Genomic DNA, 19,551 nt, shown 5'->3' on the forward strand with positions numbered 1-19,551 from the left:
CACATCTGTCCGGACTAGTTAATGGATTGGCTCTCCCTTGTGTTCCTTGAACTCGAGAACAACGTACTTCTGGAACTGATTGCCCATGAAGCTGCGCTCGCATTCATGGACGAGTAACTCCGTACCTGCAGCCACAACTGATTGACACCCAGAGCACAGGTCCCAACACCTTGTTGCATCGTGGAGGAATGGTCACATATCCCAGAACAACAGTGGACATGTCTGCATTCGCCCGGACTAAGAATGCATGTGTGTGCACCTACGCGTGTTATACACACCTGTGCAAGGTGATGCAGCCCCAGGGGCAGAGCTGCACAGCGTCCTTTGGCAACGTTCCTAAATCTGACATTCTGCTGGAGGGAGACTATACACATGGCAATGTAGCACGACATGTGACCTTGTTGGCCCCTTTCACCTGCTCACTGTCAGCAGAGCACACAGTCAGCGCAGTCCAGTGGTACAGCACTATGCAGATCCCATGGGCTGTGAGTTGTGTCCTCTAACACAGGGCAATGAGCAGACGCCAAACATCACCTGACTCGTCCAGCATGGCAAGGTGGGCTGAGACTGTTGCCATCCGTAATGATTTGTGTTTATTTTTGCATCCCCCTTTCCTGCACCTCGACATGTTCCCATGCTGCCTGTAAGTGTCTTAAGCAATGGTCTGCATGTTGTGGCCCTTGCCTTGCCCGTACTGACACGCACATGCTAATAAAGTCTACACAACTTCACCAGTGTACAACTGTGATGATTAGTATGACAAATCATGTGCCTCAATGAGCATTATCCGTACACAGGGAGGGACAGACTGCCGCATGTATATTAGGGGTGAGTCCCTATTGGCAGCTCCACCTCTGTGAGCCAGACATTGTGGTTGGGATAGTTGCTGGCATACCTGTGCTCTTACGCGTCTTCGGCAATGTGAGTATGGTGTCCAACTTCTTGCCATGTGGATCAATGTGATCCATCAAAACAGGCTGTGTCCACATTGATGTGTGTGAGTAGGTCATGCGAAGAGATGTTCTGTAGTCACATGTGATGGGGGACACTACTTCAGGCCTACTACCAATTTTGACATTTCTACACACAGCCCTAATTAATACATTGACGTGGGGCTACTTTGGGGGGATGTGAGATTGTTGTTCGTGTGCAATGAGGCCACAGCTAGTTCACACCTTCACAGTCATCTAATTGGCCATGTGGGTCAGGGTCAAACATGCTCCTTGATGTCATTTACCAGGGGGTATATTTTAGTGCAATCAATGTCCCTACATTCATCCATACTTTTATACTTGAGTGAACATAGACATGACACACCTGTGGTGATTTCGAATGTTTAATTCACATTCTGTGGGGTGTCGGAGCTGGAGCAGTACATGGCCATGCCAGGCCCACATTACATGGTTGCCCAGTGGTGTGCCAACCAGAGTCCTTGGGGGAATGAAAAGTTCATTGGAAGAGGAAGAGTTCAGTCCGCAGACGGATTGCTGTGTCATTGGTAACCACAGCAGAGATGGCAGTCCATGTCAGGGTCCAGGTAGGTAAATGTCACAGAGTGTTTCAGGGGAGAGTGGGAGGTGTTGTTCCAGGGCATGATGCAGAGGACTGAACCAGGCAGGGACAGGCCCTATTGCGGGGATGGATGCTACTACCTCCTTCCTCACACAGTCATTACCATCCACATCTTACTCCTCTGATACGTCTTCTGTGTCCGGTGTGTCAGGTGTGTGTGGTGGTGTTATGGCTGCATCACTGTGTGCCACTTACACATCAGGGGGCGAAGGTGGTAGGGCTGCATCACTGTGTGCCAATGACACATCAGGGGCGGAGATGTGTGTGTTGATGTTCCTGCAGCAGTTATCTGGGACAGGCTCCGTGGCAGCAATGGCAAAATGAGGATTTGCAGGGCATGGAAGATCCCAGCTACATCTCGCTGGTGTTCAGCCGTGGCAGCCATACTTCCAGTCTGCATCGGCTCCATGGTCTCCATTGTCCTTCACATCTGTGCCAACTCTGTGCTGTCATCGCTGGAGCCTGACTGACTAGACAGTTCTTGTATCCGCACATGGTGGACGGGGCCTACTTTGTGTTTCTATGTGTGCTGCAGTGTGCCAAGGGTATCAGGGAAATGTTCCACTATCATTGTGGGTGTGCAGTGTGCTACACTTAATTGTGCATGTGTGCCATTGTGCCCATCTCCCTCGGTCTCCCCAGTCCCTGGTGGTTACTCACCCTGCTGCTGTTGGGTCAGGTCATATCGAGCTGTGCCCTGGCTCCCGACTCCTTGCACCGTCTCCACACTGATGACTGTAGCCACCATTTCCTCCAGCTCATCCAGCTCCTCCTGTGGCGCAGGACTCCCACCTCCTGTTGCCTTTGCTGCGTTCCTGTTGGCAGCGAGTTTCTGTCTGGTTTGGCTTTGCACATCATGCCAGCGCCCCTTGACCTCCTCCATTGACCTCCTCAACACTCCGACTGCATTGACGTTGTTGACGATGGACTGCCATATTTCCATTTGTATTGCCAATGACTCAGTGGAGGTGACGAACAGTTGTTGGTAGTGTTCTGTCACCTCCGTGAAGATGATCTGGTCTTTTTCGGACTGAACCCCGTCTTCCTCTTCCTCTTCTTGCCCTTCCCCAAACACGGGATTCCTGGCTGGTCCTCCATGGGGTTTGTGGGGTTCGGGTTGTCCTCTGCACTCGGTCCGGGTGCATCCATGGTGCTACGCAGTTTGATTTGGTTTTGGTGTGGTTTTTTTGTTGCTTTTATAGTGCATTTTCCAACTGGACGCGTGGGAATTGCAGGCCTGTCGCTGGTTGTCGCTGATTTTTGTATCGCAATTTGGGCCATCACAACATTTTTCACGTTTGTGTTTTGCATTTTTCTGGTGCCGCATTGATTTTTACGTGGTCATTTGGCGCATTATCCTGCTACTATCGCATGGTGCCGCCGGGTTGGGAATACAACGTAAAAACTGTGTTATTTTGACGCGGTAGACTGTGATGGGAAGAGTTCCGTTCAGCTAATTTTGAGGTAGTTATCACACGTGCTTGAGAATATGCCCCTAAGTGTTTCTTAAATATTCCAACATGCTCCCAATTATAAAGCCCTTAGTGTTGCTAATATGGTGCCCAATATTGTAGAAGTAGTTGAGTTCGTTTTCCTATTTTATTTTTTAAAGATGTTCTTGGTCAATTTATTATTTGTTTTTTTTAATCCAGTATCCAGTATGCAAAATAGCACATTGTATCTTGTTTCATTTGCTGTATTGCTTTATAATTTCCAGATCATGATTTACATCATTTTCATAGTATCTTCAACAAGGTGTTGATTTTTGACAGCCGACACGTGTTTCACCTGCTTTTGGCCCTTTGGCCTGGGGCTTTAACAAGGCTCATAAAAACATTTAGCACATTGTATTCCTTGAACGTTTCATTTGGCATCATTAAGCACAGGTTTTATGGCAGAATGTCAAACTGGTAATGTTTTTAAGATAGGTTAATCAGCTTTGGGCTTGTCCTAGGACAAATCCACGCCTCATTACCAGTACGGACCTGAGGCGAGGGATTTGTGCTTAATGATGCCAAATGCAACGTTCGAGGAATAGGATATACTAAATATTATTATGAGCCTCGAGAAAGCTCCAGGCCAAAGAGCCAATAGGGGGGCGAAACACAAGTCTTCTGTCAAAAATGTTCACCTTGTTCAAGATACTATGAATATGATGTAAATCATGATCTGAAAATTATAAAGCAATACCGCAAATGAAACAGGATACAATGTGTTTCTTCGCATACTGGATTCGAAAAAACAAATAAATTGACCAAGAACATCTTTAAAAAATAAAATAGGAGTACATATTCAACTGCTTCTACAATTAATCATAAGAGGGGCAAGGAAGGTCCAAACCCCAAGCCACGTCCTACCTCGAATATAAAAGAAAGGGCCATTATTTACCCAGTTAGAGAGCACTTGGAACTTAACGGCTGGAATACTCTCAAGGTGCCCAATATGTCAGGCGTCCTGTGGTGTTGCTCAGCACTGCGAGAGTTGTGCTAAAAACTTGGGCCTACTAGGGATGAGCACTGATGCTCAGCTAGACTGGGGTGCTCTCAGAGTGCCAGGGGTCTGCTAGTCATAACTGACCCTCATGCTGATAATACCATGATGCCCTAGAGTGTGAAATACATATTACTATGCCAGTTACCTACATCAACCCTGCATGTAAAGCATCATCACCATGCCAGTGACTCATAGTGGAGGGGATGCCAGCTATGTGCAATCAAGAACTACTGATAAACATGTCATGGTGCAGTCTTCTATAATACGTATATACTAATCAACATGAAGGAGTAGCCCTGAGCATCTGATTTAATCATCTGCACTGAAGTGGGTACATGTCCTAATCATCTACACTGAAGTGGGTACATGTCCTTCACTGGGTAAATCCTGATCACACAGGATCTGCTGCCCACGCGACACTTGTGTACACGTGCACACCTGGGCAAACTAGAAGGTTACAAGTCTGATTACAGGTGTTGCCATACTCGCTGCCCGCCTCAATCTGACGATTGGACAACATTAGTCTCACTTCCGCAACCATCCATTGGCTGATTCCTTTCAGTGTAGCAGGTGACCGATTCCGGTCTTGGAATATGGATGTGCTTACAAACTAGCAGGCATTATCTACTCAAGATTTGATTTAACTAACCCACTGTAATTGTCACATCGTTAGCGGCAAACACATGGCCTGAAGAATACAAACAACAAACCTTTGTTATTGGAGGCAGTAAGGTTATAGTCTCACCAACTGTTCATATCAAATATCCATATATTTTAGAACTAAAGTATTTAATACAAAGCTTGAGAAGCTCTCCTATATTTATGAGTAGATTCAAAATGAACTGAAACACCAAAGAGTACTCATTTCCAAATTTCTCAACCTATAAATCAAATACCCAGGATTTTATTCTTCTTACGGTAAAGTTGTATTAGAGATGCTGACTTTTTAGAAATAAATTACCAAATCATCCGCATACAGGAGGACTTATGTTTGTATGACTAGAATCCAGGGCTCGAGTCGGGGGTACACGCAGGTACACGGCGTCCCCCCACTTTTTTCAAAAGGTGGTTGCCGTGCCCCCTGCCAAGAAGCTGGGCCCCACAGAAATATGCTGAACGTGTCCCGGTGTAATTTTTAGACACCGGGAAACGTTCAGAACGTGACATCATGAGGTAATTTGCATATTGTCAGTCCCCCCACTTCTTTTTATAGGACTTATGCCCTGCTAGTATCACTTTCAGTTTAGCATGCAAACTGCGCCTATATTTTCCCGACAAAGCTCAATAGAGATTTGAAATTACATACAGCACAAAGGGCAATCCCATCACGAATGCATGTAGGGGAGGATCAAAAAGCCCCACCTCCCACCTCTCTTTGTCATCAGGAGGTTTACTATATGGCGATTCTAAATATTGGTCAGTACGGGTGATTGAGTGGAGTGGCTCATAGAATAGGTTGGCAAAATGTATGATTTTCTGTGTATTTCCCACATGTTTGATTAACAATATGCACCACTTTCCAGCACACATGCACCAGTTTGTGAGCACTCAGGATTGAGAACTTCCACAGTGGTGCGAACTGTATGGAAACAGCGGAAAAATGTTGACATTTAAAATGTGTGCAATGATTGGATCAATCTTTGGTACTTGTTCGGATACGTATATTCCGGCTGTTATATGAGTAGTTGCGCTTCCAAGGGAAGTTTCTAAAAACAGGGAAGGTTGTGAAACTCTAGCAGGAGGTCTAGCATGTTGAGCAACAGCTGAAAAGGAGAGTTTCATATGTAAGGTCTGTATGTGAGAGAATCCAGTCTCACTGCCACCAAGCCATGGCCACCCTGTAAGGTAGCATCTTAAAATGTCAGCAGCTTTACACATCAAAAATTGCAATCACTGTACAATAAATTTAGAGACTTTATTAAAAATTAAATAACCACAGAAAGCACAAAATACGTTTCACTGATGGACATGAGAGATTGAAAGAGAAAGTCCTTGCAGTGACCTATTTTGTCCAGTGTTTTTTTAAAAGTACACATAAGAGAGCGCGGCACAGGGAGAATTCAGTCCAAGAACAATATTGAAGATCCAGCTCGTCCTATATTTGGCCACAAGGGGAGAATCATCACATAGTTGGAAAAACAAGTGGTATTTCAGTGAGATGAGGTCACATTTTTTAAAACAATAAATAAACAAATAATAAATAACAATAAATACAAATAGCATTTTATAGTCCTTACAAAGTACTGATGAGTTACCAGGAAACATAATCCTATTGCTTCTGGCCAGCCAGATGCTTCTGTATTTTTATCACGATAAAAGAGGACCTCACTGCACTGTGAGACAAAACAGCACCTTTCATGAAAGGAGAGGACATAATTGATTCTCGTCGTTTTATAGAATAAATTGGTAACGTCCCTCTCCTTGAGTCGATTTTCAATCTTGTGTAAAACTAGTTAATGCAAAGATAATTGCACCTGGTGGTTCATTTAAAGTTTTACACCCACTTTGTGAGAGGAATTAATTTTGATTGAACACGTTTACTGCAGGGAGGATGCCAGTTGTGAACAGTCTGCAAGGCATTCTATCTCCTTCACCACCTCAATAATTGCTTGTGCCTGGTCTTGGTGGAGCACATGGGTTGCATTGGAGAGGAACTTCTCATGGAGTGATTCTTGGCTGAGGGGCTTCCTCCAGTGTCCATAGAAGGTGTCACATCTGCCGGTCACGATCTCTCCGCTCTCCAGGAGCAGCACTACTTCTCCGTACATCTTGTCAAAGTTAGCTACATTGTCTTCAGGGTGCTCCACTACCACCTTCTTCAATAGGTTGATGAGGTCTGGTCTCCTAAGGCTGTCCTCACTGAAGGAAGAGATGCCCACCTCGCCATCGAGGAGAGCAGTGCAGGCGTTGAACTGGAAGGAGTGTCGCGCCTCGTGCTCAGACTCTGGGAAGGGCCTGTTGATATACTTGGAGACTGGGACCCTCAGAAGAATAGCACGGATGGCAGCAGGGTTAAAGGAGCCTGTCATATTGGTGACTCGGTTTCTGACTGAGATGGCAGCATCTGCCACCCAGTGCATGCCCAAGTGAGCTGGGAACCTCTTGAAGGCAATGTCTTGCTTCTCCAAGAGAAAGCTGTAATCTTGATCTGGCATTGCCAGGGCCGAGGGCTGGTAGTCACCATAGAAAGCACTGAACCCAGAGCAGCCGGGCACATCGTCCAAGATAAGTGGGTTGGCTTCCATCCCACGGGCAGCCAGAAGTGCTGCTTCCATCCCAAAGCGGGTCGCATTGCCAATATGGAGAGGCTTGGCAAGAGTTGCAGCATTGGCCATAGGTGCTCCCGCCAGAGAGACAGCAATTGCCAGAGCATGGGCACATTGTTCTGCATTCAATGAAAGGAGTTTTGCTGTAGCAGCAGCACTGCCCATAGTGCCAACAACCGAAGGAGGGTGGAACCTGAAGGAAACACAAAGATCTGTGTCAGACATTGAATAATGATAATACCAAAACAGATTTAAAAGAGGGGTAATGCTAACAATACGTGTGAATTATGGAAATATATTTAAAGCATGTCAGACAGTAATGCTATCATGCAGTACAAGATAACAGAGAAAAAAATGCTAGGATCTAATCAAGCATTAGACACAAACTAGTTTAATCTAGTTACAGTGAGCAGAAAAATAAATGTTACCAAGTTTACATTGTACTGTGTGCTATCCACATACATGATTTTCTTTGAATCACAGATTCCTCTTGCAGATATTTCTGCCCTTTGCCCCCCGTCAGACACGCATCATAACATTCCCTCTCTCTATGGATCTCACATTTAGAACATTGAACATTTCTACCCTCTTTCAGCATCATAACCACGCTCGGGAGATACTGGAGCCCCCTATGGGCATCATTTGTTGGCCATAGGATATTTCTGCCCTTTGTGCGCATCATACAAACCTTTTAGGGATATTGCTGGCTTCATTGGAGAAACGCATGAGTCTTCCTTGCACCTCGATGCCCACGTTGAATGCCAACAGAAAGTCTGAGCCACTGGGTCGGAAACCCACGGGCAACATCTGTGTGGCAGCCATTAGTGCCGGCAGCACAGCACCTGACGGGTGAGTGGCAGGGTGCCAAGTGTCATCGAAGTCCATGGAGTGACTCTGTTAGAAGAGAAGTAGAGGATTAGAAGGTCTTTAAAGAAGGGTAGGTCAGGATGTGATGTTAAGCTGAGGATTGTGTCATTGACCTATGGAAACAATTTACAAAAGTGTAGGATTCATATTCTAAGATTTGGTTGACTGACTGTGCCATTGCCCAATACAGACTCTTTACAGAAGTGGAAACAGACAGGATTTTACATTGGCGGAGACAGCATTTAAGTAAAATTCTCACAAACTCATCGCTCTTAGTCTATGATTGATTGATAAAGTGATTGACAGCTTTCAAAATCCTTACCGCTACTCCATTGACATATGCAGCCAGCGTAGGTGGGAGTCTCAATCCTTTCCTTCCGTACACAGAGCTGATGGCAGACAAGGAGTACATGTCCTGTTGGAGAAAGAATTACGTTAGAAATCGACAGTGGTGGAACAACAGAGCTTGTGCGAATGTGGGTTATTCAACTCTAAACACAGGATGATTCAACCTCATACGTTGTGGTGTGTCTTAGAAGAAATGCAGGAGCAGGTAAGGAGTCTCTGTGAGTAGATGTAGTGTTTCTGAAGGACAGTTGTACAGTGGATCAGACGTTGCAATGTTTATTTAGGTACCATAGTCCATAGTTAACGGCTTAACATCTGAAGGCAGCCTGGGGTGTGATTAGTGGGTGAGTATTTCATGGTGGATGAGTAAATAATAGTGGATTTTGAGACTTTGTCTTTCTCTCTTATCTGTTATTCCAGTGAGATGGTCACACTGTTGTTCTAGAGGGTTATTTAATGGGTGGGGGGTTCATGGTGTGTTGCTTGGTAAGATCCAAGATTCGGATAACCAGGTAAATTCTCATGGTGATACTGAACAACGATAGTCTCAAAGGGGTTTTGATTAAGGGACGGTTTGAATCCTGAGACATGGTTTTAAGTCAATGCCTACTTTTCTCTCTGAGTAGTTAAAAGATATGCTAACTTTCTGGGTGAATGCAGGGTGTTTAAATGCTTGTGTGTTACAAGATGTGTTGTTCATTTTGCTACCAGCCTCACCTTGACTGACATAACTCCTGGGTGATGGTGCACTCTGCTGATGTACAGGGTTTTAATGGACGTGTAATCCTTGGTGTGCTTTTTGGCTCAGAAACTGTCTGCTTTTAACTCATAAGGCTTCAAGGAAATTAGGTATAGTAGGTTTTTAATTGCTGGGTTGCAAATGGTGGGCTTGCTTTGGCCCATGTCCCAGGCTGGATCAAAGGTAGATGGTGTCCATTACTGGAATAGAGAGCTTTAATGGATGGATTTTACATTAGTGTTCTTTGGTGTGTTCCACGCTGTGGTGACTGTAGCCTTTTACATGGCAGGATCACGGGGATACAGTCACACTCTTGGCTGAAAAAGGGTTTTTAATTGTTGTATTTTGCATGGTGTGATGTTTAGTGTGTTCAATGTCTCCTCTTACCTGGCAGTATCCCAGGGCGATGTTGAACACATGGGTCGTACTTCCCACCAGTCCAACGCCGATGCTGTCCAGGATCATTCGCTTGCTTCGGTGCCGCACAGTTTGGGACAGGTGATCTGTCTGGACTCCATGTATGAAGGAAGCAAAGCTGCTAGTGACCGCCTTCTCCAGGGGGCTCCCCTCCAGCGCTGAATGAGGAGAAGAGACAGGATCAGAACTATAAGCATTCTGGGTTGGCATCAGACACAAATCCAGCTGATTCAGACCAGAACGAGATCTTGTTTATATGGGACAATCTTTACCCAGGGCTCTTGGAGTTCTAAACTGATAGCAAACTCAAACCAGTGCTAGCAGCTCCAAAACCAGAAACTGGGACCATGGCATAAGGGACCCAAGTCAGGGTGAGTGACACCAGAACCTGTAGCTGGGCCCATGGGATACAGAGCGATCCGGGCACGAGAAGAGTGGCATCAGAACAAGTAACGGCCTAGGGTATACAAAGCGGCATCATTACAGGGAGAGTGACACCAGAACCAGTAACTGGGACCAAGATATAGAGAGCGGTCTCAGACCAGGGGATCGGACATCAGAACCAGTAACTGGGCAGAAAAGAATCAGCGTGACCTCAGACCAAGGGTAGTGCATGCACCAAACACTTACCTTCCACCGCTGCTGTGTGCACCTGCCTGGACAGCCTGAGGATGGCGCGTGGTTTCTGGAAGAAGGGAGAAAGCAATATTAGCCGAGTTGTTTCTTTGTACACGGAAATGGAAGGGAGTGGACAGGGATAAAAGAGAAGAACACAAGGCACCAGAGTCGAGAAGGGGAAGAGGACAGAGAAGGGGAAATAACAGAGGAGAGATTTTAGGGTTTTCACATCTAGCAAGTGCAATCTGTCAAACTGCAATCCAAGAATGGCAAAGTAGTGACTTCAGCCTGGTCCATGGGCAGTCTCAGCCTGGCATATAAGCAATTCAAGGTTGGAACATGAGCTGTCCCAGCATGGCACATTCCCTGGCATATCAGCAGGAAGAGCATGGAATATAAACAGCCATAGACTCGCACATGAGCTGCAGCACTGGCACCACAGCCACTCCATCACAGGGGGACCAACAGCAGCAGCACCCAGGGAGGACTCTAATAAATGATGCCAGCACCTTGGCATAAGAAGTCAGCACACTGACATATGATGCAAGTACCTTAACATTACAGGAACCATTGTGCCATATTATGCCAGCACCTTAAGCTGGCACACATCTAATCGCAGCACTATGTCTAATGATGCTGGTCTTTTGGCCTGTGATGCCAGCAGACTGTGAAATTATGCCAGTTTAGTACCACATACAACAGGTGGTCGCTGTTCTGGTGCAAGCATTCTGATTGGATGTTGGCAGAGAAGCAGTGTGAAGCATGATATCAGCGGGCACAGAGTGAAACTCTTTATTTTGCTTCTGCCGTAGATGCGAGAAAGACAATGTCTCTTGGGCCACAGTGCACCACCGAGGCACTATGTATCAAGTGGCACATACATGCCACCCGGGACCCCATCTCTATATGGGCACAGTTTTCTGATCGGCTAAAATAAAATGTTGTTTGCACAATTCCCCTTCAGGGATCCCTCGAGAACCTCTGGCTATTGTCGAACACTGTCCACGTGGTGTGCGTTGTGCATTATTACACCCACTTTGGGAAACAAATACTTACAATAAAGTCCCAAACTCCTTTCAGTGCAATCTGCTGTTGCTAATACTGCATTTTAACGAGCAGTTTGTGCTTCACGGGCTGTGCTTGTTAACAGCAACAGCGCTACAAACAACAGAGCTGCAGCAAAACCCGTAGGCGCTTTAAATATTACTGTCGCATTTCTGAGAATTATCCCGCAGGATAAAATCCCCAATTGGTGAACATCTTATAACAGACCTTAACTACCCAGGATGCTTCTGCAGTGATCACGGGAGACAGAGACGTCCATATTATGAACATGACAGAAACACACGACGAATGGTCTCAGACCTGGCGATATTAAAACTCAAGGCAAGGAAGGGCTCTCCTTTTATTCACAAACATATATTCAAAAACGAAAAAACTTATTAAGAAGTATGAGAATATAAAAAGTACATAAAAAGCATGAGAATGCCAAGAAGAAAAAAACGACTCAACAAATTAAGGCAGTAACATAGCCACATTAGACATTATCTAATAAGTGAATGCACCGACTGTTGTATATTAAAAGATATCCCTCTATGAAAACAATACATGAATAGCGAGATCGAGAGAAATGCTTTCACCCAACCTAAGTGGAGGAGGGAAATAAAGTATGCCTCCCAAGCAGACGAAAAATATACAAATCCAGCCATTAGAGGGGCCACAACCTGATGCCTGTAGCAGGGGCTCACCTGGAAGGCGCATTGAAGCATGTTCCGCGCTGGTGTCTGCCTCTGTCCTGGGAGAAGTTTTCCCTGTCTCTGCAATCAGTTTCTGTCTTTCGAGATGGACCTCCCGTGCCCCAGTCTATCTCTGTCGACCTGAGAGGGGTCTCTTTTGTCTCTGTCCTGGGACAGTCCTTCGCTCTGCCTCGCTCTCTCTGGTGCTGACAGGCAGGGGCAGGCGAGCTCCTGGTGTTGGCTGATGCTGTGTCTCTCCTGACAGAGGTTATATAGGCTGAAGAGGCGCTTGAGATCCCCGCAGGGGAGCCCTGTGTGGAGTGACGTCACTAAAAGGGGCAGGTGTGACCAGAGCCAGGTGTCATTCTCTGGGAAAGGCCAGGGAGACATCTGGGAAATTCCTAAACTACCGTAGAAAAAAAAGACCACAAAGAGAGGGTCCCGTGATTAAGCCAAAGAAGACACCCCCGGCTGATCCAAAGTGTCAGTGTCGTCCTTACTTGGTTTCCTAAAATCGAGGAGGAACTGTGATTATACTAGTAATCGGGATATTAAGAGTGTGAGCGCGCGCAGATCAATTTAAGGGATTTGTAAAGCGCGGCAAATCACCGGTGAGGGTCGCGAGGCATATCTGTATCTTTCCCTGCATGCCTATACATCTGCGCATGTGTGAATTTAATGACATCCATTTGTATTTACAATAAAATATTTACATTCACACATTTGAATCCAACATAGTAAACAGTTCATGCGAACACCCGTTTAATAATTTTATTTACATTTGTCATTTATCCACGTGAGTGCGCATGTGCTTGTACGCATTTATTTATCTCTGTCTGTATATGACTCTGCCTACAGTTCTAAGCATCTCTCTAAGAATATACAAGAGATTTAAGTTTACAAAAGAACATTTACATTCACACATTCGAACCCACTTCAAATAATTCTCGCCAGCGTCACTAATAATTTAAGGGAATCATACATACTTTTTTTATAAGGAATAACTAACAAAAAACGATATTTCCTCTGTGCTTTCCATGGTTGGAATGTATTCTTAATAATAATAGACTTTAAACAGTCAAAGGAAATCATTTCTCATTAGATACCTATGACGTCATATCTCAGAAACGGAAGGGTATCAGTTTGGGAGATGAACATCCTACTTTAATTCCCTATAATAACCTTGAAAATCCGGACAGGAAGTTCCATCTCTTTTTGGGGGGCTGGAGGTGGGCGTTGTCACCAAGTAGCGCCCGCCCTGAGCCGTGCAGGGAGCTCCACTCACTATCTCTGTTTACGAAGTTAGGAAATCCCGGAAGTTACAGACAATAAACACCTCTCAGGGGTGTCCTTGTGTAGGGCAGATTTCATCATACCAGCTCCTCCCTCTCTCCCACAGAGCTGGTTCCACAGGTCCGTGAAGGACCTGGAACGACAAGTGACAGTGCTAGAGCAGAATTTTCTGATGAAAATCTATTGGGTTTTTAAGCTCTGGCTCATCTATTTGTCATAATTAAAATTATTAATCATTAATTACTAATTATTTGTTTTGTGTAAATGTTTTTACTTATCAACATGTACTAATGAGAAGAAAACCGACACGTGGGAATGTTTTCGTTTGCCTATTAATAATGTGCATGTTTTATTAAATAAACGTTGCTGAGTGCTGTTTATTTTAAAGCACAAAACGCTTTTGAATTAATGCTTTTCTGTGTTGCAAAGGCTAGATAATTACATACACATAAGGGTATTAGTGGGGTTAACACTGTTTAATCACTATGCTGTGGTAACGTTGTTTTTGTCTCTTTCAATTAAGATGGTCTGGCCTAGAATAACATGGCCGCCGTTTGCAGCCTGGCCTCGAGTGAGTGATTTGTGATGAGAAGGTCTTGCTGAATATGGTCGCAAGTCATCTGACCACAGTCTTCGCCTGGTTAACATTTTCCGTGAGGACAGCAGCAGTTCTGGGCAAGCCTCCAGATGCATCCGAATAGCCTTGGAGGACAAAGGAGTCATAATGAATGAACTCTGAGCTCATCATGTTAGTTCCGAGGAAATGTGGTTGTCGAAAGTTACTTTTTAATTTTTGGTTCCTGTTCTGTCTTTTTATTTTTGTGATTTTCCTGAGCGGAGATTTTCCAAATGTAGCGATGCTACATCCTTTCCTTCTCGCTCTGCTCAGCGGTTCAGCGGACGTAAAGAACACTTTTTGTTGCTTTCTTTTGTTTAAAATACTATAAGTATTGTTAGCCTAGAGAGGGTTTTTGCCGCTTTGCCATTTTCTTCCCAAACCTGCGTTGGTGAGGATCTACGCTGTGAGGACGGCGACTCGGGAGACTTCTACTGAGAGACCTGTCCTGACCCATTCTGACATTTAGCTAGAATAGGTAATTATGAGAAAAATGATTTATTCTGATTTATTTCCTTTGACTAATTTTAGATAAAGCATCATAATTTTAAATACGGTGTTGGTGATTATTTCTTGTCAATTATTGAGTACTCTATTTTGATTATTGATGTATAGATTGTTTAGATCATGATTCAGGACAGTTACAATAACTAGGTCTTATCGACCTCAGTGTAGATGCAGGGTGTTTAGGAGTTTTCTTTCCACAGGTTCAGTGCTGGTAGAGTATTTGAGCGTATGTTAGTGAAATGGGCCCTAGTGTATGATGAGTGTATGTGCGTGTAACTGTGAAATTACTCTATCCGTGGAAGTAGGGAGATTTTGTACACCCTGATCTGCATCAATTTCCTGGTAGCAGAGTTAGGATGGTTATTGATGATTGTCTTGATCTGATTAGATTGCTTGTACATTAGCTTATTGATTATTGATTGATGTTGGTATATGTACTAATACTATATGTTGGAGTCGTCATGTTGAGTTATATGTAGTGCTTCTGGAACTTGGGAGCTAGTAGCAGTTCCGTAGTAGGGCAGAGGGAAATATATGCTGCTCTCGGGAAAGACGGGATTGTAGGAAAAAACGTGTGACAATTGAAGTTGCGCGTCACATTGTCTGGGTTCGGAATCAGTGACATTGTTGTATGTTACTACTAGATATTTCTGGTATAAAAGGAGTGCGTATGGTAGCGAAGGTTATCTGTGAAACTCTGGTTTTAAGTCCCAGGGATCCGTAAGGTTCACCGTTAAAGCTTATCGCGGGAGAAGTAATAGGTATTCTCTGAGCTTGTTTGAGGAACTGGGCAGAGGTAAGCTGCTTGGTTGACGTGTGTTATAATTCTGTAGTGGGACAGATTGTTCGCTGTTCTCGGGAAGCAGGATTCTGTGTGTATGTACTATATTTTCCTTGTATGAATGTGCGTGAATACTTATACATTTAGTTGATTGTAAGACTCTTTGGACAAGTCCTAGAGGAAACAGTTAATGAATGCATGATAGAAGGGCAGAGTAGATGTGCTACTGTGTCAACGGGATTCTTATGAAATAGATTTTCTTTACTATTCTGTGGTTAGCGAAGCAGACAATGGAGATGTTTATATGTTGTAACTAATAGATTTTGTAGAAATTTGACACGAAGTCTACTGGAGAGATTTTGTAAAGGAGGGGTAGACGAGTGACAGGAGACAGGAGACAGAAGCGACTGCAGCGACTGCTGACGTCAAACAGACCGCGCTCTGATTGGATATTGGATCAGAATAGTGTTCACGCTGGGATTGGTGCGTTGGTGTGAGCCGCGCAAGGATTGGAAGAGCTATTCTAGTGACGTAGACGCTCCAGGATTGGTGCGTTAGTGTGAGTCGCGCTGTTATTGGTTGAAAAATCGTATTGTGCAGTTGTAATACGGAAGGGATTAGAACGTTTTGGTAAACGTTAAAATGTATTACCAAGAAGAGAAAAAGAAAAAAACATTGTTCGGAAAAATCAAAAGGTGGTTCGACAAGGATAAAGATGTTAAAACAAGAGAGGGTGAATTGTTACCTCCAGCGAAAACACCTGCATCCTTCATGGCTGCGAGATATGGGTATCATACCTGTTTATGGTTGGAGAATTGGGTTAGGTATACCAAGGAGGATGGTGTTCTAGCATTTCCAGAACATGGTTCATTTAATCTGGCCGTGTTGAGAAATTTACGGGAAAAGAGGTTATGTCTTGACCCAAAACCAAGGCCGACACAGTTTGAAGCTTTAGTGGAATGGGAAGAGGAAGTGCATGAGCAAGAAAAACAGAGGTCTGGAGGACAGTACAGGTACATGTTTGGGAGGAGACATGATCGTGAAACTCATCATGATCGAATGAAAAGATGGCGAGATGCTAGCATGTCAGAGGGATTATATCCTATGAGAACAGTTGAAGAGGGAGCAGAGAGGGTTCCTGAGGCAGAAGTGAGAAGATATGGAGTTAATGAGTATGAGGATGAGGTCTTGAATGACATGATTTACAAGAGACCACCTCCATATAGACCAGAACCAGACGAGAGTACACCAGTTGTTTCGCCGATAAGAGATACAGTGCGTATCATTGAAACAGAAAATGTGACACCTGAGTTAAGAAGTGGTAATCCTTTCAGGGAGAGAGAGAATCGATGTGGTGACGAGAATACAAGAGAGTTAGCCAGAACTACAACAGAGCTGACTGAAAAGATTAGGGAGTTAACAAAGAATCTGGAAGCTGTTACGGTGCCTGTAACCATAGGTCCGGTTATGCCTGTGTTTGACAAGCAGAGGACAGGTAAAAATGGCTTGGTGATTCCATATGTTGGGAATAAGATAACAAGTTTAGCTGGTCCCTCAGGAGATTCAGGAAGAAGGACAGAAAGTAGTGATCTGAGACAATCCAGACATGACACATGTAGTGAAGGATTAGAGGTACAGTCTAATTCAAGATTGGATGCTAGTGAAGCTAGTTGTTCAGGGATGCCGATTTTAGAACCGCAAAAGAAAGTGGTTCCAGTGAGAAAAACTACTGAAATAACAGCTGAAGATTTGAATGATTGGATGAAAGTTCTTCAAAAGAGGGATAAAGATTCACAAGCAATTGATGTGGCTAGGTTACGTGTAGAACTAGAAGAGCTTGTTGCAGGGACAGTTCCAACAGAAATTCTTAAAAACCATCATGATGGTGAGTTGTTGTTTATGTGTAAAAATATCACCTGGAGAGCGAGAAATACACATGACAGGTTAAGAGCAATAGCGAATGAACAGGGAGTTGACATTGATAAGGTGAAAGCTTTGCAGAAGTCTTACAGGATGGATTTTACAGACAAAGATATTGAAAATTTGAATGGTACTGGTAGAACAGGACAGATTAAAGAAATGGTCGCATTGTTGCGAAGATGGGGTGATGTAGAGAAGTGGAAGGATAGGTGGTACAAGAAAAGAGAAGAATCAGGAGATAGAACTTATTCAGCATTTCCTGTGAGAGAAAAGGAGAAACCAGTGGATAATTATCCTATGAGAGAAATACCTGGAGGAGGATATGTACATGTTCCATGGACCAGACAGGATATTTTATCATTTACGAATGATTTCCCTCGATTGAGAGAAAAGCCCGTCGAGTGGTATAGGCAGGTAGATAGGTTTGTGAAATTGTCAAAAGTGCTGTGGATTGACCTGAATAGTCTGTTTGATATAATTGTTCCAGCAGACTTGTGGACTGAGTGTAAAATAGTTGTGAGTTGGCCTACTGAGGAATATCCAAGAGATCAGAGAACAGGAGCACCAGATCCAGAGGTAATGAGAAAGTATGATCAGGTGATGGTATACCTGAAGAGTAAGGTACCTCCAAAAGAGACAGACTGGGTTAAAATAGATCGAACACAACAGGAAGCAAAAGAATCAGTTCATGCTTTTTACGAGAGACTGATACTGGCATTTAAACAATTCAGTGGAGATGAACACCTGGGTGACAAAGATTTGAGTCAGTTTGTATACAGATTTGTATATGGCCTGAGACCTGAGATTAGTGAGAGAATTCATGAGCACACAGTGGACTGGCAGAGTAAGAAAATAGATGAGATTCTGAGACATGCAAAATACTTCAGTGATGAAATTGAAGCAAAACAGAGAAAGCTGAAAGAAAAAGCAATGTGGGCACAAGTGAAGGTTGCGGAAAGACAGGAAGCACAGTTAGTGGAGCAGGCGAATAGTGCAGGAAATAATGCAGGGAATAGACCTAGGTATGCAGGGAAAGGAAAGGGGAATCTTGAGGAAGCCAAAAAGAAGTTCCCATGTCACAACTGTGGCCAACTGGGACATTGGAGATCTGAGTGTACCAATCCCCCATTAGTGAATAATGAAGGAAAACCCTTGCAGGTGCAGAACGAGGGAAATAATCAACAGCAGCAACAACAGAAAGTTGTGAGACAGCAGAGTCAAGAGCCAAAACCGCCCTTGCCGCAGAATAGAGGGTCACAAAAGTATAATCAGGATTCAGGATTCTACAATGATGAACAGGTAAACAAACCAAGGCGTTCTAACCAGGTACAACAGTACTGGTTAAAAAATGAAGGGAGTGAGTCTGAGGGTGATTATTGACGGTGCCGAAGAGAGGAGGAAGAGTGCATACTTGGTGCAACTCTAGAAATAGACCAGGCAGGACCATTTGTAGATGGGAAAATAAATGAAGAAAGTGTTACTTTTTTAGTAGACACAGGTGCGACAAGATCAACTGTCAGGTCAACAGATATTAGAAATCTTCCTCTCTCGGATGAAGCAATCCAAGTAGTTGGTGTAGCCAATATACAGATCAGGACACGTCTTAGTGAACCAGTAAGAGTACAAATAGGGAAATTTTCAGACATGCACAGATTTATCGTCTGTGACACTAGTCCAGTGAACCTGTTAGGTAGGGATCTATTGTGTAAGATGAACTGCACAATTTTCTGTACACCAGATGGAATAGCTTTTGAGACACCAGATGAGGATGTTTTGTACCGAATGACTCTAGGAAATAGAGAGAGTGAAATGGTTGGTGCATTTGCTGTGTTTGATCCGGAGGATTTGCCTCGAGAGCTGAGAGACACAGTGAAAAGGACAGTTTGGGATTTTACTGGAGAGGATGTGGGATTGATGAATAATGTAGATCCTGTGAAAATTTCAGTGAAAGAGGGAATTACTTATCCTAACATTCCTCAGTACAAAATGACACCAGAAATAATTGAAGGAATAACTCCTATAATTGAGAAAATGATTCAGCAGGGAGTTCTGAGAGAACTACTGAGTAGCCCGTGTAATTCACCGATAATGGGGCTAAAGAAGCCTAATGGGAAGTTCAGGATTGTACAAGATTTGAGAAAAGTTAATCAAATTGTGGTGGCATGTTGTCCTATTGTGCCAAATCCATCAGTGATTTTGTATCAGATTCCACATGATGCTGAGTGGTATACAGTGATTGATTTGTGTCATGCTTTCTTTTCAATTCCATTGCATCATGACAGCCAGCCGATTTTTGCATTTAGGTTTGGCCAGCGTATTTTAGCATGGTGTCGTATCCCACAGGGGTATACAGAGAGTCCTTCGATATTCAATCAGTT

At 44.0% G+C, this 19,551-nt stretch overlaps 1 protein-coding gene across 1 annotated transcript; it reads right to left on the minus strand.

The window, feature by feature from the left end:
* Nucleotides 1-5,981: 5,981 nt before the first annotated feature.
* On the minus strand, nt 5,982-12,284 carry LOC146862250 (cis-aconitate decarboxylase-like). Its single transcript, XM_085643252.1, has 6 exons — nt 12,069-12,284; nt 10,333-10,387; nt 9,673-9,860; nt 8,521-8,613; nt 8,020-8,225; nt 5,982-7,524 (listed from the first exon to the last, which is right to left on the minus strand). The coding sequence occupies exons 1-6, from the start codon at nt 12,087-12,089 to the stop codon at nt 6,603-6,605; spliced, it is 1,485 nt and encodes a 494-aa protein (XP_085499378.1). The 5' UTR covers nt 12,090-12,284; the 3' UTR covers nt 5,982-6,602.
* Nucleotides 12,285-19,551: the final 7,267 nt, after the last annotated feature.

This window comes from Triturus cristatus, chromosome 2_2, assembly GCF_964204655.1.
Source record: "Triturus cristatus chromosome 2_2, aTriCri1.1, whole genome shotgun sequence".
NCBI classification, from domain to species: domain Eukaryota; kingdom Metazoa; phylum Chordata; class Amphibia; order Caudata; family Salamandridae; genus Triturus; species Triturus cristatus.

Coding starts and splice junctions, on each gene's coding strand:
- LOC146862250 (XM_085643252.1), bottom strand. CDS start 12,089: ATGCTTCAATGCGCCTTCCAG. Junction 9,861..10,332: donor GCACACAGCAGCGGTGGAAG/GTAAGTGTTTGG, acceptor CTCCTCATTCAG/CGCTGGAGGGGAGCCCCCTG. Junction 8,226..8,520: donor CATATGTCAATGGAGTAGCG/GTAAGGATTTTG, acceptor CTCTTCTAACAG/AGTCACTCCATGGACTTCGA.